At 40.8% G+C, this 25,029-nt stretch overlaps 2 protein-coding genes across 8 annotated transcripts in view; both read left to right on the top strand.

The window, feature by feature from the left end:
* smo (smoothened, frizzled class receptor) overlaps positions 1-4,446 on the top strand; it is a 57,558-nt gene extending 53,112 nt beyond the window's left edge. Inside the window, exon 12 of the mRNA XM_073066840.1 lies at positions 824-4,446. Within this exon, the coding sequence (XP_072922941.1) occupies positions 824-1,452 (629 nt within the window). The 3' untranslated portion in view covers positions 1,453-4,446. The remainder of the gene's footprint in view (positions 1-823) is intronic.
* Positions 4,447-10,852: 6,406 nt separating this feature from the next.
* The window catches only part of LOC140738872 (putative adenosylhomocysteinase 3), a 100,999-nt gene continuing 86,822 nt past the window's right edge, over positions 10,853-25,029 (top strand). For 4 of the 7 annotated variants that reach the window (XM_073066845.1, XM_073066842.1, XM_073066844.1 and 1 more), the window contains exon 1: positions 10,859-11,298. In XM_073066845.1, the coding sequence (XP_072922946.1) occupies positions 11,017-11,298 (282 nt within the window). In that variant the 5' untranslated portion in view covers positions 10,859-11,016. Of the gene's footprint in view, positions 11,299-25,029 lie in introns of all 7 variants that reach the window. The other 3 variants (XM_073066847.1, XM_073066846.1, XM_073066843.1) reach the window with 2 other exon arrangements.

Genomic DNA, 25,029 nt, shown 5'->3' with positions numbered 1-25,029 from the left:
ACATAACTTTTGAGTTCTGGTACAATTTTATCAAAACAGCTTAAACTTTAGTGGCTTGTGGCAAATGGAGGGAGAGATACAAAGGCTATGGTGCCATATATTATTCAGCTGTGATACTGAACACTTGTGCTCCGGAATGTGGTTGGCCTCAAATCAGTTTGTGCTGGTTCTGTTTCAACACTGGAATTTATCTAACAATTATTTCCGGCTTACTAAAAGTATTGCACATCAAATCAGTCTAATTAGTCCAATCCAAGTAAACTACTCTCGTCAGTCAGAGGCTGCAATTACCCCAGAACTCCAGAGGGAAGTTGGGAAGGTGATGGAAAAAATGCTGTCATGCAGCACCTATTCTTTCAGTAACCAACTAAGTATGCTCAGTTTGAGTTTAGTCATGATGATTCAGCTTTTGACCTCATCACCACCTTGTTCCAAACATGGGATAGAGAGCTGAATCAGAGAAGTGAGTTGAGAGTGACTGTTTGTTACTCCATGGCAGGATCTAATAGGACCAGATGGGACATCAGGTTATCCGGATAAAGTTGAAGTTATTGGATGTCAAAGGGAAAAAACTTTTCCATTGGTTGGAGTCATACTTAGAGCAAAGGAACCTTGTTCTAATTATTGTCCCCATAACTTTGGTGCAGAAGTATCGTCATCATCAGCTTCTTCATCTATGACTTTGTGTTATCATTAAGTCAGGAGTCTTACTGTTTGTTTTTGATGGTAAAGGGTACAATTTCAGTTGTGAGTTATACCAGTTTGAAACTGAGAGATGGAGGAGCCAGGAAATACTGCTTGACACTGTCTTGTTCCATTTCAGTTCCCCCAGATGACAATAAGAAGGACCTCTGGATTATTGAGGCTGAGATTCTCCCAGAACTTCAGAAGAAAACTGGGAAGAAGAAAAAGAAGAAGAGGAGGAAGAAACGTGTTGGACCTCTTGGTTCTCCAGAGGAGCCACAAGACATGGGCTACTGCACCGAAAGAGCATCCAGTACCATTCCACGCTTGCCCAAGTTGACTGGGCAAAGAAGCTTGGTTTCTAAAGTAGCAGAACCAGCTAATGTGCAGGATATGTTACCAGGTGCTTTCATAGAGTATGGATTCAGCCCTGGAGACCATGACGAGAGACATTTCAGAGGAGCACATAGTAGCTCTTCAGGGCACAGAGGGAATCCACCGCTAAATTTGATTGTAAATCCCCTTTCATTTGAGGACAAACTACAGAGTGGCCTGGGATTTTCTAATGGAGATCGATTCAGGCCTCCACAGAGACCATGCAATCGTGCGGTCACCCGATCCTCTGCCAACGTGGATCTCAGAGGACTCCCTGCAATAAATATCCCCAGTGTGCCCACATCCCAGGGGAGAAGGTCTGCTATTGCACCTATGCATTCAAGAACAAATTTGGTAGATACGGAGTTAATGGATGCTGATTCAGATTTTTGAACCTTGGGTATATTGGAATTATTTAAGCAATAACAACACAAGGAGCAGCACCATCTGACTTCTACTGGGAATTTCAGTAAATGCCCATGTCATTTCAAATACGTTTGTAGAAACCAGCGAAGGTACTTTACTGAACAGTTAGAAGTATGAAAATCTGGTACTACAGGCAAATTCATTGCCTGAATGAGATCGTGGAAACAGTAAGAAGTGGTTTAATACCATTCTCAAAGTAATCAGAGTAACCCAGTATATGACGAACTGAAAAGAGGCTCTTGACTTTAATGCCCTAGTTTATGGGCCACATTGTTAATAGACTTTCCTAACAGGCCAGTAAGGTGAAGTTATTCAAGACATTTTCAGAGCTCAGTCTCTGATTCATTCAGGATTGGGAATGCAAGTAGCATCCATCTATGGTTTTGTGTTCTGGTAGACGAGGATTGTTCACTGATCTTGATAAAAACTTAGTTATGCTTTTACACTTTATCTTCAGTTGCATTTTGTAAATAGAAAATTCCAGAATAAGATTTGACCATTCATTCCAGCCTTTGTGAACTGACTGCTTCCTAGAACAATATAAAGCCAATCCTTTTGCTTGTCCCTACTGCTTTGAATTCATATCCAATTTCCTTCTTAGATCCAATGTCTCTCCTTTAGTTATGCCCTTTAATAAAGTGTTCCAGGCTCCAGTCTGTATGAAGAATTTTCATTCTTGGAGAGTACTAATTTAAACTTGATGATCCACTTCACTGACTGCATCCAGCTGAATAATGAGTAAATTTCTTATGGGGCTCTCCCTTTAAAACTTCATTGTAAAATGTTTGCAGTGCCACTGAATAGCACTGCCCAATTTAACTGTTCACATTTTTGTTTAGTGCTGATGTGTCATATTTCACAAAGATATACTTTACTGTTTATCACATTTTGAACATTTAAAAATTAGGGACACCTTAAAATCATTTGTTAAAACTCATTAATATAATGAAGCAATTTTGATCAGATTTGAGTAATGATTATTAGGTGGTTTATCCAGGAAAGTATCAGATTTAATTTCTCCAAAAGGAAGGAGGAATGTTAGTTGAGGTGCCCAAAACTGCTTGGCAGCAGAGATCTTTGATGGCTATGCAGTCTAATATACATTAGTGCCAACAGTTGCTCCTTTAAAGCTTCCCTAGCGTTTATAATATTGTCATCTATACTCCTTGTTTGTAGATAGCATATATGTTGGACTGTTCCTCAGATACATGCTTGTGGTAATTATTGTACCTGCTGGGTAGCAAATGAAGGATTCGTCTGTCTTAATCCTGTTCAAACAGGTCACTGCCCCAGTGAACTTTTCATCCTTTTTACTTTTAATCCATTACTTTTCTAGTTAACTGGCAATCTTAACTTCTTATAATTTTCATGTCATTCAAAACAATGTTGCTCTCATTCTATCCTGTTGCTAATGCCACTTGTCTTTGATGATTAACTGTGAATCACCAAGAATTTTTAAATGAATTCAGCCCTGTCGAGGGACATTTCAGAGGAACACATCATAGTAAAGAAATTTTTAACCAACATGGTCAGTTTACTTAGGCTCAGTATGCCACCACCTTCTGGTTGTGATTTTTGTGCTAGTGAGTTGTCAGTAATGAGGAGCTGACCTCTGATTATTCTCATTGGACTGGAAGCTGGCAGATGCAGAGGATAATCTCATAAAGTCCCGCACTAAACACTTACTTGTGTACACTTTCCTTACAGCTGCCTATGACTTCCCAATAATAATGGCAATTTGTACCAGAATGTAATTCTGCTTCACAATGCTCCTGCTGTTACCCAGCCTTACTCTGACTCCAGCAAGCTACACTCACAATCAGTGAGCTTGAAGGCATGTTTGGTCCAAGATCCAGAGGGTAGTAGATGTTAACTAGTCCATGGACATTCTTGTGTCACACTGGAAGAAGTGGTACTCCAGATGCCTAATTGAATGAGAACATATGCTGATATATATGAATGTATAAATTATAGAGAATACATTACTCTGCAATGGCTCTATTTCACTATTTCACCATTCAGTAAAAATGTGGTTAATCTATCTGTAACATCTATTCTGCATTCCCACCTAACTCCTGTAACCCTAAACATTTTTTCCAAAATTGTACAAATCAAAGTGCTGTCTCCAACTGTGAGTAGATTTTGAATGACTATAATCAGGAATTGCTCTGTGCACTTTTGATTGCAAAGATTTCACTGCCTACCATTCCAATTTGCTGAATCAGGGTGAGGGTTGGAGTTTTCCAAGCTTGGCTTGAAAATGAGGAACTATGTGTTTCCTTGCATGTTGCTGGGCAAGACGATCTGTCCTTAGCAAATCAGTCTTTGATGATACAGTTTCAAGTGATAAGTAGGTCTGCTTGCCCACCATCCCACTCTGATATTTATATACATCCTGCATTTAAAAAATACCTTATTTATCTATGTTACCTTCAATTACTCAAAAAGGTAAAATGTTAGTGGTTATTGTTACTCATGAAATGTGAAGTGCACTTTATCAGGAGCGATTTTATTATTGTCTGATAGACCAAAATGGGTGATAGCAGATTGTCAGTTCTCACTTTTACTGCCCAATCACTGCTGATTTGCTATGATTCATTGTACATAAATACAGGTAAATCTACATACCTTGTATGTGTATGCATGTGTGAACCCACTTTTAAATGGTCTGACATAATGAGATCTTGGAAATTCTGATGCTCGCCTAACTCACTTTCTCTGCCAACTTGTAGCCTATCTCTGTCAAATATTGAAGAAGATATTTTCTTATAGAAATGGTTATTTTTCTATCGTATATAGCCATTTAAAACTTAATTGTCATCAACTGACACAGAGGTCAGTAGTGCAAAAATTTGTAGTGGAAAAATGTCATTTTTATTACTTAATTTCTTAGTTTGCATTCCATTCATAAAAAGTTTTTCACCTGATCATTTTACAATAAAAAAGATTTAAGCCAATAAACTTTGTTTCAACTGGTTATTTTCCAGTTTTTCCCCAGATTCTATGGAAGTTTGTTTATTCCAGGCTGGCTCTTCTGAAGACGAGCCTACTTTGCCTTGAGGATCTATTGTTTGTATGTACTTGAACCTGAGAATGACAGCGTGCTACGGCAAGAAGCATCATGGTCAAATCTTATCCTCATTCACCCAACTGAGTGAATAGTAATAAAGGCTGAGCACCCCTCATTAGAAAAGCCAACGTACGAAAACCTCCGAAATCCGATGCCAAAAGTAGAAAATTCCACAAGGTGCTGAGAAGGTTCCCAGGTGATGTGCAGGTCTTTATGCATCACATACAGTTCTAAGACAAAGACTGCATAATGTGAAAAAGACTAAGGAACTGGTGGTGGACCTGAGGAGGGCTAGGGCACTGGTGACCCTTGTTTCCATCCAAGGGGTCAGTGTGGACATAGTAGAGGATTACAAGTACCTGGGGATATGAATGGACAATAAACTGGACTGGTCAAAGAACACTGAGGCTGTCTACAAGAAGGGTCAGAGCCATCTCTATTTCCTGAGGAGACTGAGGTCCTTTAACATCTGCCGGACGATGCTGAGGATGTTCTACGAGGCTGTGGTGGCCAGTGCGATCATGTTTGCTGTTGTGTGCTGGGGCAGCAGGCTGAGGGTAGCAGACACCAACAGAATCAACAAACTCATTCGTAAGGCCAGTGATGTTGTGGGGGTGGAACTGGACTCTCTGACGGTGGTGTCTGAAAAGAGGATGCTGTCCAAGTTGCATGCCATCTTGGACAATGACTCCCATCCACTCCATAATGTACTGGTTAGGCACAGGAGTACATTCAGCCAGAGACTCATTCCACTGAGATGCAACACTGAGCGTCATAGAAAGTCATTACTGCCTGTGGCCATCAAACTTTACAACTCCTCCCTCGGAATGTCAGACACCCTGAGCCAATAGGCTGGTCCTGGACTTATTTCCACTTAGCATGATTAACTTATTATTTAATTATTTATGGTTTTATATTGCTATATTTCTTCACTATTCTTGGTTGGTGTGGCTGTAACAAAACCCGATTTCCCTTGGGATCAATAAAGTACGTCTGTTACCTGTAGGTAGCACATAAATTTAGAGTCAGGAATGATGGCGATGCCAAACAGCCAATGACTGTTCACCTGGGTGGCTGAGGTGGTGATAGCTTATCTTTCTGATGGTTCAATGTACATCTTTTTGTTTTGTGCACAAAATTATTAAAAATATTATATAAAACTACCTTTGGGTAATGTAAATGGATTTTGTGTTTAGACTTGGGTCCCCTCCCCAAGCTACCTCATTATATAGACACAATATTCCAAAATCCAAAATGTGAAACACTTTTGGCCACAAGTATTTCAGATAAGGAGTGCTCATACAATATTTATTACCAAGAGTTGACTCCATGCATTACCATTTTTGCCAAACCACAGAACCTTTGGTTCAAATTTCAAAGTTAAACTTAAATTTATTATCAAAGTACTTATACCTGTATGTCACCATATATTAGCCTGAGATTCATTTTCTTGTGGGCATTCTCAGTAAATACAATGAAACATTATAGAATCAATTAAAAACAGCACATAACAAACATTGACAACCAATGTGCAAAACACAACAAACTGCAAATACAAAATGAAAGAAAACAAAATAATAATAATAAATAAATAAACAATAAATAGTGAGAACTTGAGTTGAGGAGCCCTTGAAAATGAGTTTTCCTAGAGTGAATTTATGATGATGCTTAACTCTTTAATTGGAAGTGCCAGGTTAATTTCCCCACTCTAACGTGTATTATGTTTATGATTCTGTGCGAGTTATTCAACATGATTATTCATGAAATCTTTAATCATTTAGAAGAACTTCAGGCTGGAATTAAGAAGAATTATCAAGTTCACCAGACCAAGATCCAAAAATGTGAAGATTAAGTGTTGTAATGTTGGAAACTAGAAGGTATGTTGTATTCAGCAAGGCCAATAACAGTTCCCTCCATCTAAAAACAAATTTTCTCATATTGAATGACCCGCTTAATTCCACTCAAATGCATTTTACAATAATGTTGGTCCTTCTCACTGATCTTTTAGTGTGATTATGCAGAAATTCTTTATTCCAATAGCGAAGCTACCTTAATGAAACTTCATCCAAAACTGCTTCATGTAAGAATTTTATTAATCCAGTTTCTCTGCCTTTAATGCATTTTTCCTGACGATGGCACCTTCTGCATTGATATGCCTTCCATTTTCCCTCCATTTGTTGTTGATAGTGCCCTTGATTTAACCGGATAGCATTCTCATCTTAGTATTGGAACCATGTTCATCTGACTTCCCCCAATTCTGCCCCAACCATTTTCATTGTCTTCCAAATCAAGATATGGTTCTTTTTGTTTCCATCCTTAATATCACTAACTTCCCTAGTCAATGAATAATTCTCCTTCATTTCTCTAACACTCACCCTGAACTTAGCCACCTTTAACGTTCTATCAAAGTTGTATGAAACTATAAAGAATGGCATCTCATCTTCTAATTAGGCATTTTACTGACTTCTGTAAATACCATTGATTTTAAATAATTTCTCAGCACTCCTATTTTTATGTAGTAGTTGATAGTTGTAATTTTATACTGTCATTTGGATCTCTTTTGCATGGATCTTTTATGTCCCACCTTCCCTTGTCTCTCTCTAGAAATAATAAAATCCATAACTCTTTCCAATTGTGATGAAAGGTCACCGACCAGAAACTTTACAGATGGTTCCTCATCTGAAAACATTTTTTAAAAAGTTTTGTTTATTAGAGATTCTTATTAATGTAACTGATAGGTGAAAGAGAAATGGCTGGAAAAGAGGGATTCTGATAGGAGGGGATAAAAGACCATGGAAGAACATGTCTGAATGGGAATGGGAAGTAGAATTGAAATGGGTGGCCACCAGGAAATCTCTCACTACCATTCAGGGCCCCAAACAGTTCCTTCAGGTGAGTCTGTTGGGGTCATACTGTGTCCAGTGCTCCTGTATATTGGTGAGACCTGAGTGGGAGACCGCTTCGCTGAGCACCTATGCTCCACCTGCCAGAAAAAGCAGGTTCTCTGGTGGCCACCCACTTCAATTCTACTTTTGATCTGCCATGTTGGACATTAATAAAAGCCTTCTGAAAATCCAAACACTTCACACTCAATAGTTCTTTCTTAAATATTCTACTGCCATATCCCATGCATTATTCATACAAGGTTTCCCTTCCATAAGTCCATATTAAATCAGCTCAATTCAATCATTCTTTTTCAACTCGTCTTTTATGACTTCTTGCGTGACATTTCAGCAATTTCCTTACTACTGATATTAGATGTCACAGTAGAGTAGAGGTTGGCATGACACTATAGTAGCTCAGGGCATCAGAGTTTGGAGTTCAATCCTGGAGTTTTGTATGTTCTCCCCATAGAATGTGTTGGTTTCCTCCAGGTGCTCCAGTTTCCTCCCACAGTCCAAAGGCATACCGGTTAGTAGGTTAATTGGTCATTGTAAATTGTCCTGTGATTAGGTTAGGGTTAAACTGGGGATCGCTGGGCAGCACGACTCAAAGGGCCTAATCCATGCTATCTATAAATAAATAAAATTTGGCTAAAAAATTGGCATTTCCAACTTCATGTTTTTCCTTGCTTAAATAAAGAAAGTTACATCTGTTCTCCTGTAATTCATGGGACAATTATAGAATCTATAGATGACCAACAGATCCATTACTAGTCACCCCTTTCAAAATTCTGGAAAATGGATTATAGGGCAGAGCAATGGCACAGTTACCACACTGCTGAACTGACTTGGGTGCAATCTTGATCTTAAGAGCTTCCTCCATGGAGATTGTCGGGTCTTCCTGTGATGCTAAGGTTTCCTTTGGTGCTCCAGTTCTCCTCCCATACCCCAAAAGTGTGCTGATATGTAAATTAGAATAAGTGGGTGCCAAAAGAATGAATGAGAAGTTGATGGGATTGGAAGAGAGAAGAGGTGGCAGAGAAACGACAGAGGGAAGTAGACAGATCAGGATGCTCCAAGAGCCAGCATAGATTCAACGGACCATATGGCTTTCTAAGTCAAAAAGAAACATAAGAAACAAATCTTCAGAATTTTTCAGCTTTCAGACATACCAGCTGCTCTAGCACTTTTTAAAAAAGAATTGTTATAATTTCTTTCAGTTCCTCATTATCACTCCATCCCTGTTTCTCTAGAATGTATAACAGTTGATTTTGCTTCTGTGCTGTGGAACAGAGGTGCTATAGGTAGTGCCGCTTTCTCACAGCTCTAATGAGCAGGTTTTGATCCTGACCTCCAGTGTTGTACGTGTGAAGTTTGCGCTGCCTCCCTGTAATCAGCTGGATTTTCCTCAGGGGCTTCTGCTTCCTCCCACATCGCACAAATACACTATTAATTCTCCTTCCCTTTCTCTGATAGTCCACTCTCCTCTCCTACCAGATTCCTTCCTCTCCAGCTCTTTACCTTTCCTATCCCTCTGGCTTCACCTATCACCTTCTAGTTATGTTATCCTCCTTCTCTCCCCCCCCCCCCCCACCACCTTTTATTCTAGTGTCTTCCTCCTTCCTTTCCAGTCTCGAAAAAGGTCTTGCTGGAAATATAGACTGTTTATTCAATTCCATACACTTTGCTTGATCTCCAGCATTTTGTGTGTGTTGTTTTGGATTTCCAGCATCTGCAGAATGGCTTGTGTTTGTGACTTTCTGTAAGTTACCAATAGGGTGGGAGAGTGGTACCCAACTCAAGTGGGCTCAATGGGAATATGTGAGATAATATATGGAAAACATAGAAAAAGTGCAGAGGAGATTTACAAGGATGTTGCCTGGATTGGGGAGCATGCCTTATGAGAATAGGTTGAGTGAACTCGGCCTCTTCTCCTTTGATCGTCAGAGGATGAGAGGTGACCTGATAGAGGTGTACAAGATGATGAGAGGCATTAATCGTGTGGATAGTCAGAGGCTTTTTCCCAGGGCTGAGATGGCTAGCACAAGAGGGCACAGGTTTAAGGTGCTTGTAAGTAGGTACAGAGGCGATGTCAGGGGTAAGATTTTTACATAGGGAGTGGTGAGTGCGTGGAATGGGCTGCCGGCAATGGTGGTGGAGATGGATACGATAGGGTCTTTTAAGAGACTCCTGGATAGGTACATGGAGCTTAGAAAAATAGAGGGCTATGGGTGAGCCTAGTAATTTCTAAGGTGACATGTTCGGCACAGCTTTGTGGGCCGAAGGGCCTGTATTGTGCTGTAGGGTTTCTATGTTCTACATTTCTAATAAGTTATTAGGAATAAGTGGGATGAATGGGTTCATGGAATGCCATGAGAGCAGGCATTAATGAGGCAAGTGACCCACTTCTATATCATTAGGAAATATAAAGTATAGAAAATCTATAGTTCTCTGCCGTATCCTTATTCTCTGTTATAAATTCATCCCTCTATCCACAAACGGCTACCAGTTGCTTTTTAAACATTCATGGAAGTTTACAGTTCATTAAGTTTCTTGCCACTTTACTCTCACATTCTCTTTCCTTCCTCATTTTCTAGTAATTTTATAAGCCTCTTCCTTTGATATGAAAATATCTTTAATTTTTCTTGTCTATTTCTATTACCTCTGTCCAGTGGCAGAAGAGCTTTTCCCAGAGGTACACTACAGATCCAAGAGATGATTTTCACCCTATGACAACTCTAGAGAACAGCATTAACTGTTTCACATGAAATAAAAACAGGACATGCTGGAAACAGCTGAAGCATCGTTTGTAGAGCGCGAAAGACAGTTAATGAAATGATGAAGGGTCAATGACGTGTACCATTAATTGTGTTCTCATTAGAAATGTGGTGAGACATGGTGATTATATCCTGCATTTCCTATTTTTAGCAGCACACACAAAATGCTGAAGTGAATCAGCAGTCAAGCAGCACCTATGGACATGAATAAACAAGTCAACATTTCCGAAACGCTGTTTATTCATTTACAAAGATGCTGCCTGACCCGCTGAATTCCTCCAGCATTGTGTATGTGTTGCTCTGGATTTCTAGAATCCGCAGAATCTCTTGTTCATGATTTCAATATCAGATTGTCAATTTTTGATTCTTCACCACCCCGTCTGGTCTCGTCTGACTTCACAATAGCTTTTGACTTCACGAATGGAGAAGGGGTTCTGGAAAATCCTACCTAAATTTTCCGTCCTCGGGAACAGAGCAGAGACTACAACACCCATCACAGTGCGAAATGCCCAGCAGGAGCGTATCCGAATGGTATTCTGGAACATGGAGTTCACACACCGCGCTAAGGGCTTTGAAGGAAGAGTGGAAGAACTACGTTAACCAGTAACCTTTGCGGCAAAGGTGGCGCCGGTGACGTCGCGACCCAGTGGCAGCGGAGAGCTGCGAGGCCCGACAGCGTGGGGCTGTTGGAAGCGGAGAGGCGGGGCGTACCCAGTCCAGCAGTGCGGCGAGTGGCAGAGTTGGAGTTTGAGAGAAACGAGTGTATTTCCAGACAGAAGAGGTGACAGAAACACAACACAACATGTCGCTTCAGGTCGTCACGGCGAAGCTGGCCGAGGTGGAGCTGAAGGAGGCTGTGGTGGCCTCGGATAAACCAAGCGCCGAGGGCAGCGGCGTCCAGACAAAAGACGGGGAGCCCACGGCAACGACCTCGGCGGAGGAAGTCAAGCATCCTCACCTGCCGCCGCTGAGCACTGCAACCAAGGACTCCAAGTCGGCAATGAAGCGGATGGAGGCCGCGCAGAACGGGGACACGTTCAACGCGGACGGAACCGTCATGGAAGCACCGCGGACCGTGAAGAAGGTGAGTGACCCGGCGAACCTCTCCTGCGTCTCCCACGCTCACTCGGTTGCGGACAGCTTCGCGGCTGGTAGCTGGCTGTGCCTCACTGAGGGCGTGGGGCGCGTTTTGAGGAGCCGGGCTGGCGGTTAGAGGCAATCCCGGTCTTTTCCCTTCGCGGCGGAGGGTTAACCCGTGGGCGCCGCTGAATGAATGAGTACTCGGGTCTGCGCTCCGCGGGGGCGGGGCTTCTGGTTCGCTTGGTCGTGACATGTGTATTATTCCGCCCCCTTGACTGGTCCTTCATTTCCAATGTTGCCCAGGAAGAAACCATCCCTCCATTTCTGCTTTTAAGACAGGCTGTCTGATTATTCATTACCCAGTCTTGTTCCTTTACTTCACTGTCTGGGTGAGATTTCATTCAGATTTTCTTTTTGAAAACTAATCCTTGACTTTGTACACTGGGGCCATGGCACATGGCCATTGACATGTGCTACATTCCTGTAAACTCTTATTTGATGGCTTTAGAGAAGGGGACAGAAAGAGCTTGTTGCAACAAAAACAACTGGAAAATTTTATAGCGGTATTTAACATTTTGTGTTTACAGGTGGAAAATAGTTTCTGATGGGGCACTAGCGTTCATTTTATTGTTAAGGTAGCATGTACAATACAATTCTGATATTTGCTTTCTCCAGATAACCATGAAACATAGAAAAACCATGGAAGTTGATGAAAGAAAAGGCATCAAATTCCCCTACATGAAAAAGAAAAGAAACAAAACTTGTAGACCCCAAAAAACCCCACCCCCCTGCCCTGCAGAAAAAATCATCAACAATGACAATACCAGAGTCCCCTCACTCACAAAAAAACAGTGACTATAACGATCCCTGACCCCCTCACTCACAAAAGAACAGTGACTATAACGATCCCTGACCCCCTCACTCACAAAAAAACAGTGACTATAACGATCCCTGACCCCCTCACTCACAAAAAAACAGTGACTATAACGATCCCTGACCCCCTCACTCACAAAAGAACAGTGACTATAACGATCCCTGACCCCCTCACTCACAAAAAAACAGTGACTATAATGATCCCTGACCCCCTCACTCACAAAAAAACAGTGACTATAACGATCCCTGACCCCCTCACTCACAAAAAAACAGTGACTATAACGATCCCTGACCCCCTCACTCACAAAAAAACAGTGACTATAACGATCCCTGACCCCCTCACTCACAAAAAAACAGTGACTATAACGATCCCTGACCCCCTCACTCACAAAAAAACAGTGACTATAACGATCCCTGACCCCCTCACTCACAAAAAAACAGTGACTATAACGATCCCTGACCCCCTCACTCACAAAAAAACAGTGACTATAACGATCCCTGACCCCCTCACTCACAAAAGAACAGTGACTATAACAGTCCACGACCCTCTCACTCGCAAAAGAACAGTGACTATAACAGTCCATGACCCTCTCACTCGCAAAAGAACAATGATCATAACAATCCCTGACCCCCTCACTCGCAAAAGAACAGTGAATATAACAGTCCACGACCTTCTCACTCGCAAGAGAACAGTGACTATAACAGTCCATGACCCTCTCACTCGCAAAAGAACAGTGACCATAACAATCCCTGACCCCCTCACTCGCAAAAGAACAGTGAATATAACAGTACACGACCCTCTCACTCGCAAAAGAACAGTGACTATAACAGTCCACGACCCTCTCGCAAAAGAACAGTGACCATAACAATCCCTGACCCCCTCACTCGCAAAAGAACAGTGACTATAACAATCCACGACCCCGTCACTCGCAAAGGAACAGTGACTATAACAATCCACGGCCCTCTCACTCGCAAAGGAACAGTGACTATTATCAATCCCTGACCCCCTCGCTTGGTGAAGATACATGGGAGGGGTTAAAGAGAGAACTTGTGCAGGTTATGGTGATGATTAATAACTCAATGCATATAAAAGTAATGGAAGCTGAATTTGCAGGTACCTTTAAAGCTATTGACACTGTTCATTGAAGATGGATGTTACTGGCCCACATTGTATATCTCTAATTCCTGCTGAGCTGTAGAGTGAATTTGGAGTCCACCGTGTTGCGAATTCTAAAACTAGACTAATTTCATAGAAGCATAGGCATAAATAACCGGCAGCACAATACAGGCCCTTCAGCCCACAATGCTGTGCCAAACATGTACTTACTATAGATACTACTCAGGGTTGCCCATAGCCCTCTAATTTTCTAAGCTAATATCCAGAATTTTCTTAAGAGACCCGATTGTATCTGCCTCCACCACAGTCGCTGGCTGCCCATTCCACGCACTCACCACTCTACGTGTGTAAAAAAAACAAACACAACAACGACAACTTACCCCTGACATCTCTTCTGTACCTACTTCCAAGCACCTTAAAACTGTGCCCTCTCGTGTTAGCCATTTCAGCCCTGCGAAAAAGCCTCTGACTATCCATGTGATAATGTCTCTCATCATCTTACACAGCTCTATCAGGTCACCTCTCATCCTCCGTCACTCCAAGGCGAAAAGGCCAAGTTCATTCAACCTGTTCTTGTAAGGCATGCTCCCCAATCCAGGCAACATCCTTGTAAGTCTCCTCTGCACCCTTTCTATAGTTTCCACATCCTTCCTGTAGTGAGGTGACCAGAACTGAGCACAGTACTCCAAGTGGGATCTGACCAAGGTTCTATACAGCTGTAACATTACCTCTCAGCTTTTGAACTCAATCCCACGGTTGATGAAAGCCAGTGCACCGTATGCCTTCTTAACCACAGAGTCAACCTGCGCAGCAGCTTTGAGCGTCCTATGGACTCAGACCCCAAGATCCCTTTGATCCTCCACACTGCCAAGAGTCTTACTGTTAATACTATATTCTGCCATCATTTTTGACCTACCAAAATGAATCACCTCACACTTATCTGGGTTGAACTCCATCTGCCACTTTGCAGGACAGTTTTTATCAAAATCGCGAAGAGAAGGGGTCCTAAAACAGATCCCTGAGGCACACCACTGGTCACCGACCTCCATGCAGAATATGACCCGTCTACAACCACTCTTTGCCTTCTGTGGGCAAGCCATTTCTGGATCCATAAAGCAAGGTCCCCTTGGATCCCATGCCTCCTTACTTTTTCAATAAGCCTTGCAAGGGGTACCTCATCAAATGCCTTGCTAAAATCCATCTACACTACATCTACTGCTCTACCTTCATCAATGTGTTTAGTCACATCTTAAAAAATTCATTCGGGCTCGTAAGGCACGACCTGCCTTTGACAAAGCCATGCTGACTATTCTTAATCATATTTTTCCTCTCATAAATCCTGCCTCTCAGGATCTTCTCCATCAACTTGCCAACCACTGAAGTGAGACTTCAGAATCGAGTTTATCTTTCTTGACGTATGCTGTGAAATGTGTTGCTTTGTGGTGGCAGTACAGTGCAAGTCATAAAAATGCTGAGTTACAATAAGAAATCAAGTTACCTGAAGAACTTAAGTGAACCACATTGTTTTTACTTGTTATAATCCAGGAAATTGACAATTGCTGTTACTGGTGCCTGCTTTTTAAAAATTTGTTTGAATTTAAATGATCCAACTGACTTAATGGCCTTTGGACACATCAGTGGTTCAATACACTAAGCTTTTATATTTTATATGTAATTTGGCAGAGCATTAGCAGCGATACTATGTCAGAGATCAGCAAGATGATTCCTGGACTGTTTAAAAATTCTACAATTATCGTGTGTTTTTGCTGCATTGGAGCTCCAACCTGAAAAGCAGTTCGATAGTTTCCATTGACAGGAGGATAGCAACCAAAGAGGACTGACTTGATAGTTAATAATTGAACAAGAATGTGGGATAGTTGGCTGAAAGGGTCATGACAAAGTGAAGAGATGCAAGATAAGTTTCTTGTGAAGTATTATGTGTTCCTACCTTCTGAAAAGCTACAACTTGAATGAAAATACAGTGGAAGCAGGTTTTCAAAGTCAACTTTCAAATGGAATTAAGTAGATGTGAAGAAAAAAATAAGGCTATAGAAAGATTGGAAATTGAAGTTGAGTTCTTTCTGAAAGCCAACATCAATACAAAGGACCCTTTGATTATCTCTTACGATTCCAAATATTTTCAGTGTTCAAACATTGCTTTCTAAAGGATATTTGGAAAGCATGTATTTTGGACTTGTAACCCTATTTTATTTTGACCTCCCTAAGTCCTTGGGAATGAATATCTTTCTAAAAATAGTTTATCCTTTTGTTCGGCAATCCTATCTGCCTGGCTGGTGCACAGGCTAGATAGTTCAGGATATTGCTTTTGTTTATTCATTGGATTGCTTTATTTAAAACATTTCCATTTTTGATAACTTTAGCTGACTTAAGTGCCATATCGTAATAAATTAATATTGTTATCCTGTTCTGAATAATTACACACATTTGGATGTCATTGTCGTAATCCAAAATAATTTTTAAACTAGTTTAATTATGGCAATTGATCAACACCATAGGATGACATTTTAATCTAAGAACACATAGTTTTTGTATGTAGAATACTGTAACAGTGTTGGTGACAACCCATGTAACCAAGTGAAACAGGTTTAAAAATAGATTTAAAAATGTTTTGGTAGTGGTATTAATGCAGAATTGTATGTTGGAAGTTTGCATTGAACAACAGATGTTGGTTATGGAAGATTTTTCACAATTACTGAGAATGAAGAATATATATGGGACAAGTTGAGATTCAGTTTTGCTTTTTGTTCGCTTGAAACTTTGAAAATGCAGTGGAAACAAAAGTAAGGAAGATCGTAAATGTTAAGTGAACTAAAATTGCAGCTTTATGATTTGCCATTCTGAATAATGAATAGCATTTTAATGTGACAAAGCATTGTTATAGATAAGAATTTGTGTATAATGATGACTAGAATAATTTTCCTTTGCCTTTATATATAAAGATTTTTAAATGAAAGTCACTTCCTGTATGTTTTAATTTAGAAGTTTTAAGAACATCTTTTGAGAAGCAGCTTTAATTTTAATTTGTGAGCTGTGTTGCAAAATTAAATATTCAAACCAGCTGATTTTGTTTAAATGCTATGCTTTGAACCTGGAAGTTGAGATCATGTTACAGAATGGCACAGGTATGTTTTGGTGTGTTAACAAATAGATCAATATTTTATGATTTTTGCAAATTCAAAGTTCTGTATATTGTGGTACACAAACAGGAAATGTCTGACTCGCATTACTACATACTAGAAAAAGATTGCAGCTGCTTTGTGGTTATTTAATGAAAATGCTAATGCTACAGTTGAAGTTGAATTGTGCAAGTATGTCATGTAAGTCAACTAATGTAAGAAAGTGTAATTTGAGGTTTTAAGTACATTTCTTAATGATAACATAATGGTCAAGACTTGTTTACTGAACAGTTTTTATCATGATTAAAACTTCCTCTGTGGTGTAAGCAAGATGGTACTTGCTGGCATGTTTTATTTAAATTGGGTGAGTACAGATTCTATAATTAAATCAGCGATTTGTGAATTGAGTTTTAGTAATTTCTGGAAGATTGGTATGAATAAATTAAAATAAGGACAAATGTCAGCACCTGCGGTTTCAGCCACTTGCAACTCTAGCTTTTACAGTTTGGCTTTGCGGGCAGGGAGTCATGACCTGGCAGTTCTGACCACTTTATAAGAAAAGTGATTATTTACAATGACTTAAATTCCAGGCAGCCCATGTGGTTAAGAACTTCTGTTATAATAGAAACCTTTCCCGTATTTCCTGCTCTATTGAACTGCAGTATGCCTCGTAGGAGCTGAGCAGAACGTACCAAAGTAAAAGGCTGTTAGTTTGCTGACAGAGTAATCTTAATTACCGGTAGTGTCTTGTCTGATCTCGGAAGTTCAATTCTATTCTGGAGGTCCTTTTAGTAGAAGCATGGAAACGTAGAAAGCCTACAGCACAATACTGGCCCTTCTGCCCACAAAGCCGAACGTGTCCTTGCCTTAGAAATTACCTAGGGTTATCCATAGCCCTCTTTTTTTCTAAGCTCCACGTACCTGTCCAGGAATCTCTTAAAAGACCCTATTGTATTTGCCTCCACCACTGTCGCTGGCAGTCCATTCCACGCACTCACCACTATGAGTAAAAAAAAACTTGCCCCTGACATCTCCTCTGTACCTACTTCCAAGCACCTTAAAACTGCCCTCTCATGGTAGCCATTTCAGCCCTGACAAAAAGCCTCTGACTGTCCACAGGATCAATGCCTCCCGTCATCTTGTACATCTAATGGTGTTGAACAATTTTGATTTTCGTTTTTCTTTGCTGGATGAAATTGGAAAGTGCAGAATTCATTTTCCATCCCTAATACCTTTTGAAAAGGTGGTGGTGATCTTCCTTCTTGAACTAGCAAGTCATTTCACAGTATATTGTTAGTGGAATGTGTTATAAGCACTGTGTACCAGTGGTGAAAAGAGTGAGTAGTAGATGGCTGATCAGCTAAGCTTTAGTGACTTGGAATGAGTTACTTGTCATAGGATATTGCTGTATCGTTGCAATACCGGTACTTGTGCTTGTGTGTGTTATCTTGTTGGATTCCTGGTCAATTGTGACACTTGGGGATGTTGCTTGACAGGGACGTGGAGATGATAATGCCGTTGGACATCGGGGTGTATGGTTTGAATTCTCTGATAATCATTGCTTGAAGCTTTGGAATGAATTTTACTTACCTGAATGCTATAGATAACTTGCAGCATGCAGGTGAGGGCTGATTTCATTGCTGAGGAATTGAGCATGGTCTAAAACATTGTTGAATCATTAGCAAATATACTTCTGATCTTAAGATAGAAGAATCATTAATGTAGCTGAAGGTGGAAGGTGTTACCCAGTGATGTCTTATTGGATGGTATGATTGTTTTTCATAGTATCCTGTGTAACTTGTACACAATGAATGGGAAGAACTCTGGCTTCACTTTTTTTTTGAAAACTGATCATAAACACTTTTTTGGAAAAAAGCCTCTGTGTGAATCTCAATTTTGTTGCTTTCCAGATGATGTCTTTAGCTGGGCAACTGAATGAGCTGTTTCCAGAGCTTTCTAATGCTGTTCCGAATATGTTGAAAAATGCCGATATGTGATCTATAGTAATTCTCCCTCACATGGATGGATAATCTGACAAAAGCATGGCTCTTTTCAGAAGTTACAGGTAACCACTACCTTTAGGTGGCTGGGGCTGCTGGGGTTATATTCTTAGAAAACAGCCTGCACCTTGATTTTTTTTCTGTAATGCAAGAGTGCTGTCTGGGCAAACATCAAGAAATGAGATGGGAGGGAGGCTAATTTAGTTGGCTTGTTTTCACATGAATTCCATGAGTGAATTTTATTTTGTATCTGAAAGTTTTGGGTAGTGACTTGTGAATTCTGGAAGGGCAAGCTTTTGTTATGCAAATGATAGTGTGGCAGTCATCTTTATATGTTTAGGGTTTATTTTGGAAGAAATGTTAGAGCACTTTTATAGCTTGTCCTGTAATATTTTAAATGCATTCTACAATGCTTAAACAAATTGCTGATATGTCATCAAGGGGAAAAATAGAACCGTTGGCTGCAGTGCAGGAAATACATGTGATACTCAATGCTGTTTTAATGGACATACTTAATTGTCTAATAGTAATAAGCACCAAAAAGAAATTCATGTTTTGTTGAATGATTAATTTTTTTTGCAACAACATTTAAACTTATTTGTGATTGGGATTTAAAGTTGCAAATTTAGGACTGGCTCTTACTGGGGTAACTGCACAACACAAGTATTTTTTACTGGAAAACAGAAAATGAAGACCATATTAACAGACAGAAAGATGAGCTTGTACACTAAAAACAGAATACTGCAGTGCTACATTTATTCTATCCTGACTTCTGGAAGTGAATGCTGGACCATTTCCCCAGCAATGGAAAAGAGACTAGAAGCAGCTGAATTATGGTTCTACAGGAGCATGTTAAAAATATCATGGACTACACACACATCAAATGAAGAAGTTCTCGGAAGAGCCCAAGCAGTTAGATCACTCATACCAACAATAAGAGAAAGACAGCTCAGATTCCTAGGACACATCATGCGGAAAGATGAACTAGAAACACTCATACGCTCTGGAAAGATCGAGGGGAGCAAACCTAGAGGAAGACCTCGGCTTATGTACATCAAAGTAAAGTAAAAGCCCAGCCAGGTGGCTACACATCAAGGAAATGGAAGTCATCCAAAGAACAAGGGATAGATCTGTATGGAAAACCATGGTCACCAACGTCCACATTGGGTCTGGTACCTAGACAGACAGGAAAACTCAGATTACAATTTGTGAGAGGGATAACGGTTGATGACGGCACTGTATGATGAAGTTCACATGAATTTTAATATGGCTCTTGATTAAATTCCGTGTAGCAGGTAGGTCAAAAGAGTAAAGTTCCATGGGATTCCAAGCTGGCTCTAAGGACAATAGTTCATGGGTGCTTTGTTAATGGAAGAATGTTGCCTGGCGAATTCTCCAGCGTCTGGTACTTGGTGTTTAATTCTTGTAATTCCTATTAACATTTAGGCCAAAATGAAGGAATGGTGAAGTGACTTAGATTTGATACAAACACTGGCCACCTGGCTGGCAATGGATAGGAAAATTTTGGACTGTTAGGTGGTGTGGTCAGCTGGGTTGAAAAATAACAAATGGAATTTAATCCATTGAATCAAATGGAATTTAAATGGAAGTATCAGATAATTCATTTGGGGAGATGCAGGAAGATGTGGGAAACCTCTGAATATGTGACATTTGATTGTTCAGAAATCCTGATTTGGGTGCAGCATCTTATTTGTAAATTAGTCCTGGATTGATCTGGGAGTCCAAAATGTGAAATGGACATGTGACCTGAGAAGGTGTTCAAGAAGGTGGCATGGACCTGGATGTGCAGTCAAAACTAGGATTGAATTCAAGAAGGTGGGTAAATCTGTGGCTGGAACCAGAGTCAGACTGTACATCTCCTGCTTTCTTTTTAAAATCACAGCATGACTGGAAAAATTGTTATACTCGAGTATAACAGTAAAAGTACTCGAGAGTTTAACATCGGTAGCTGAGCGAAGGGCGCTGAGTAGGCTACGGTCAATTATGGATAACTCTGAACATCCTCTACATAGCACCATCCAGAGACAGAGAAGCAGTTTCAGCGACAGGTTACTATCGATGCAATGCTCCTCAGACAGGATGAAGAGGTCAATACTCCCCAATGCCATTAGGCTTTACAATTCAACTGCCAGGACTTAAGAACTTTTTTTAAAGCTATTATTAATGCTTTTTGAGTTAGTGATTTAGATACATATCATATTTTTTTACTGAGTTAAGTATTGTATGTAATTAGTTTTGCTACAACAAGTGTATGGGACATTGGAAAAAAAGTTGAATTTCCCCATGGGGATGAATAAAGTATCTATCTATCTATCTATCTATCTATCTATCTATCTATCTATCTACTCATGTATAATAAGTAAAATAGAACTCTACTGGAGTATTTAAGGGAGTAATGCTTGGTAGGCGTAAGTGTACTGGATTGAGTTTTACTGTACAGAATAAGTAGGATATTGAAGAAAGGAGAGATCTCAAATTCAGGTGTACACAGATAATTAAAGACAGCAGGATACTTCAGTAAAATAGTTAAAAAGGTGCATGTAATTTCCCTATTTGCCAAGGAATATGAAAGTAGGGAGTTTATGAATTGTACACAACTGTAGTTAGATCACAGCCTGAGTACCACATGCTGTTTGCTTCTTGCATTGCAAGAAAAGTATGATTGTATTGGGGGGATGCAGAAAACATTTACAAAGGTTTTGCCAGTATTAAATTATAGTTTTGAGGAAAGATTGAGGGTGGGGAAAAACTGGAGTTTTCTTTGGAACAGAGATAACTGTAGGAAGACTTAATTGAGATGTATAAAAATAAGTGTTTTGGTTTGAGTAAATTGGTACTGTTTTGCTTAGTAGAAAGATCATAAAACAGGGTCATGTGTTTAGATTTAGAGGGAACTTGATGAAATATTTTTCACCCAACAAATGGTTGGGTTTGGCAGTTGCGTAGAGGTATAAACCCTCATTAAATTTAAGCGGCATCTCAGTGTACACGTAGATCACTGGCCTGCTTGGCTAGGTAGCTTTTGCATATGCAGAATCTCTAGTGTTTTATGTTACTACTAGTGGATTTCTCCAGTGATAAATCACACCAGGGTATGGTTTACTCTCTATCAAAGGTTTAAAAAGAATCCCTTGGTATTGATTTAAAGAAAGGTAGATGAGATAATCCTGGTACCCTGACCAAAATCATTAAAACGTATTAATTGATCATTATCACATTTCTGTTTTACAAGCTCTCTGTGCACACTTTGTGTGCTACCATCCTTGCATTACTGGCTCAGTTCAAAAAGTATTTTGACTGCAGAGCCAGTGGACAATCAGAGATCATAAAAGTTGCTGTTATAGATAGAAGTTCCATCTCATTTGGGATATCTGTGAATGGCCTCTGCAGCTATCACTTAGATAGTAGAACAACTACCTGTAATCACTACTGCTCCATGCAGACACACTTTGAATGGAAATTGAATGACAGGAATAGTCTGATGCCTATATTTTTTATGCAGTCTGCCAAACTATTTCTTAGCTCATTCTGAAAAATAGTAACTTGCATAGAGTATTTATAATTAAGATAGATTTAACCTAGTGGTCACCAACCTTTTTAAGCCCAAGATCCCCTACCGCGGCCTTAGTGAAAGGCGAGATCGACCCCAGAGCGATTAGTTACACGCACGCGCACCGGGGCAGAAAAGACCGGAAGTAGAAATAATGTATAAACATCAGGGGTCCCCACCCTTTTTTGCACAGTGGACCAGTTTAATATTGACAATATTCTTGCGGACTGGCTGACAGGGGGGGGGGGGGGGGGGTTAAACACGACGGGAATACAGTGATACTCGAAGCAGGTTCCTTATGTCCAGTCTATTCCGCAATTTAGTTTTCATGGCTCTCGGCACTTAGCTGCTGTCCCGCACTGCTCACGTTTTTTCTGCTGAAAAGACTCAGCCGGTTTGTCTTTAAGTGCAGGGTGCTTGGACTCAGGGTACCAAAGCAGTTTTGAGGGTTTCATTGCCTCATTAGACAGCCTCCTGGCCCGAACTCCAACCTCTGCCTGCCTGCCGCCAGACGCCCTGGCCAGGTGTGGCTGGTCGTGGGTGGGGTGAGAGGACAGGTCAGGGCCGGAGGTCCCTGCACTGGGGCCGCGGCAGTCACGGTCCGGAGAGAGTGACCGACCGAGCGAGGAGAGTGACAGGCTCGCGCCTGCCCCCCTTGCAGGATCTATTGGCCGACAAAAGTTTGCTTCAGTAGATCACAGTGAGCTAGCTGCTCTGCTACTTACAAAACCCTGAGCCTGGATTAGGTCGTCTGCGAATATTTTAGCACCAGGTTCCCCATGAACATTTGGTGTGCTAAACAGGTTCAGAGGCGGCGCCCATCTGTCCGCGCTCCAGGTCGGTAGCAACGGCACTTCCTGACGGCCACGCGAGGGTATGACTGCGTTTAGGCGACTGATGACCTTGCATGTGTTCAAGTTCAGCAGTGAGCGTGACAGGGAATGAGGAAAGGTGCAGCTGACTCAAATTGTTTCCTTGCGGCCTGGTGGTTGGGGACCACTGAAGTACACTGTGTAGTGCGGGGGAGCTACACGCATGCACACTGGGCAGAAAGAACGGAACCAAAACCCCGCAACCCGGAAACAATCTCTCAACAGTATTTGTGTATTTATTTTTCTTTTTTTACGGGATCTACTGGGAAATTCTCAAAGATCGACCTGTCGATGGCGATCGATGGGTTGGCGACCACTAATTTAAACAGTTTATTACTATTGCATTATTAACTTTAAATGTTGGATATTATCAAAATGTAAAGTGACTTCTGCCCCTCTTTCACCCCCCCACACATTTTTGACATTTTGACCTTAAAAAAAAGTTTGAATTTGTTTAAGGATAATATATGATAATATAGCATGAATCTTGTTTATTTCGCAGCGAAAGAATGTTTGGAGTGCAGTGAGACTGAAAAAATGACTGTAAGAAACACAGACTACAGAAGCAAAGATTAGGGAGGAAGTTGTTTGTTGAAGCACTATAATCAGAGGGAAAAATCTTTTAGCTTGTTGAGTGGTAGTGCACTATTGCTCAACCAGTATTCAAGCCTTGGGTGTGTGTGTATGTAGTAAAAGAAAAACAGAATAAGGTGTTTGATATTAGAGGTGTCTTTCCTGCTACTTCTGAGAATGGAAAAGTAAGTCATCCAGATGGGAGGCAAAATACACATTATGGAACCATTGTTCTGGTCATTGTTCAGTCTGATACTGATAATTAGTCATAGAACACTACAGAAACAGGTCCTTCGGCCCATCTAGTCCATGCCCAATCATTAGTCTGCTTAGTTCCATCACCCTGCTCCTGGACAATAGCCCTCCATACCCCTCTCATCCATGTACCTATTCAAATTTCTCTTAAATGTTGAAATTGAACTCTTAAGCACAACGTCTTCTGGCAGTTCTTACCATGCTCTCCAGAGGACCAATTTTGTCCCATGCAATACTTTTGGTTTTAACATATATCTGTAGAAGTCCTTGGCATTCTCTTTCATCTTGTCTGCTGGGGCAACTTCGTGTCTTGTTTTAGCCCTCCTGATTTCTTTCTTGGGTATTCTCTTGTGTTTCTTATATTCCATAAGTGCCTCATTTGTTCCTAAATGCCTGTACCTGCTATGCACCTCCTTTTTATCTCAACCAGAGTTTCAATATCTCTCAAAACAAGGTTCTCTAAACCTCTTATATTTACCTTTTATTCTGCTTGAGACATACATGCTTTGTGCTCTCAAAATTTCACTTCTGAAGGACTCCCACTTACCCATACGCTTTTGCCAAAAGAACCAGCCTGTCCCAGCCCATGCTTGCCAGATCATTTCTGATACCATCAAAGTTGGCCTGTTCCAATTTGGAATCTCAGCCCAGGGACCAGACTTTTACCTTTTCATAATTACCTTGAAACTCATGGCATCAGTCGATGCAAAGTGTTCCCATACACAAACTTCTGCCACCTACCCTGTCTCATTCACTAATATGAGATGAGTATTGCACTCTCTCTTGTTGGAACTTCTATGTATTGGTTAAGGAAACCTTCCTGAACACACCTGACACCTTTTCCCATCCAGCCCTTTTTACAGTATGGGAGTCCCAGTCAATATGTGGACAGTTAAACTCACATACTACCACTACCATATTTTTCCTGCAACAGTCTGCAATCTCTCTACGATCTCTCTACAGATTTGCTCCTCTAAATTCCATGGACTACTGGGTGATCTATGATATACTTCCTTTAATGTGGTCATACCTTTTTTGTTCCCCAGTTCCACCTGTAAAGCCTTACTAGACGAGCCCTGCAGTCTGTTCTGTGAGCACTGCTGTGACATTTTCCCTGTTTAGTAATGCTACCCTTCCCCATTTAATTCCACTTGCTCTGTTGCGTCTAAAACAAGGAACCCTGGAACATTGAGTTGCTAGTCCTGCCCAAGTGTCACTAATGGTTGCAATATAATTCCAGGCCCTGAGCTCATCTGCCTTTCTTACAATACACCTTGCATTGAAATATACGCTGCTCAGAACATTGGTCCCACCATGCTCAACCTTTTGATTCCTGA

This window comes from Hemitrygon akajei, chromosome 14 (genome assembly GCF_048418815.1).
Source record: "Hemitrygon akajei chromosome 14, sHemAka1.3, whole genome shotgun sequence".
Lineage (NCBI taxonomy): Eukaryota > Metazoa > Chordata > Chondrichthyes > Myliobatiformes > Dasyatidae > Hemitrygon > Hemitrygon akajei.
This window is presented reverse-complemented; position numbering and strand designations above follow the sequence as displayed.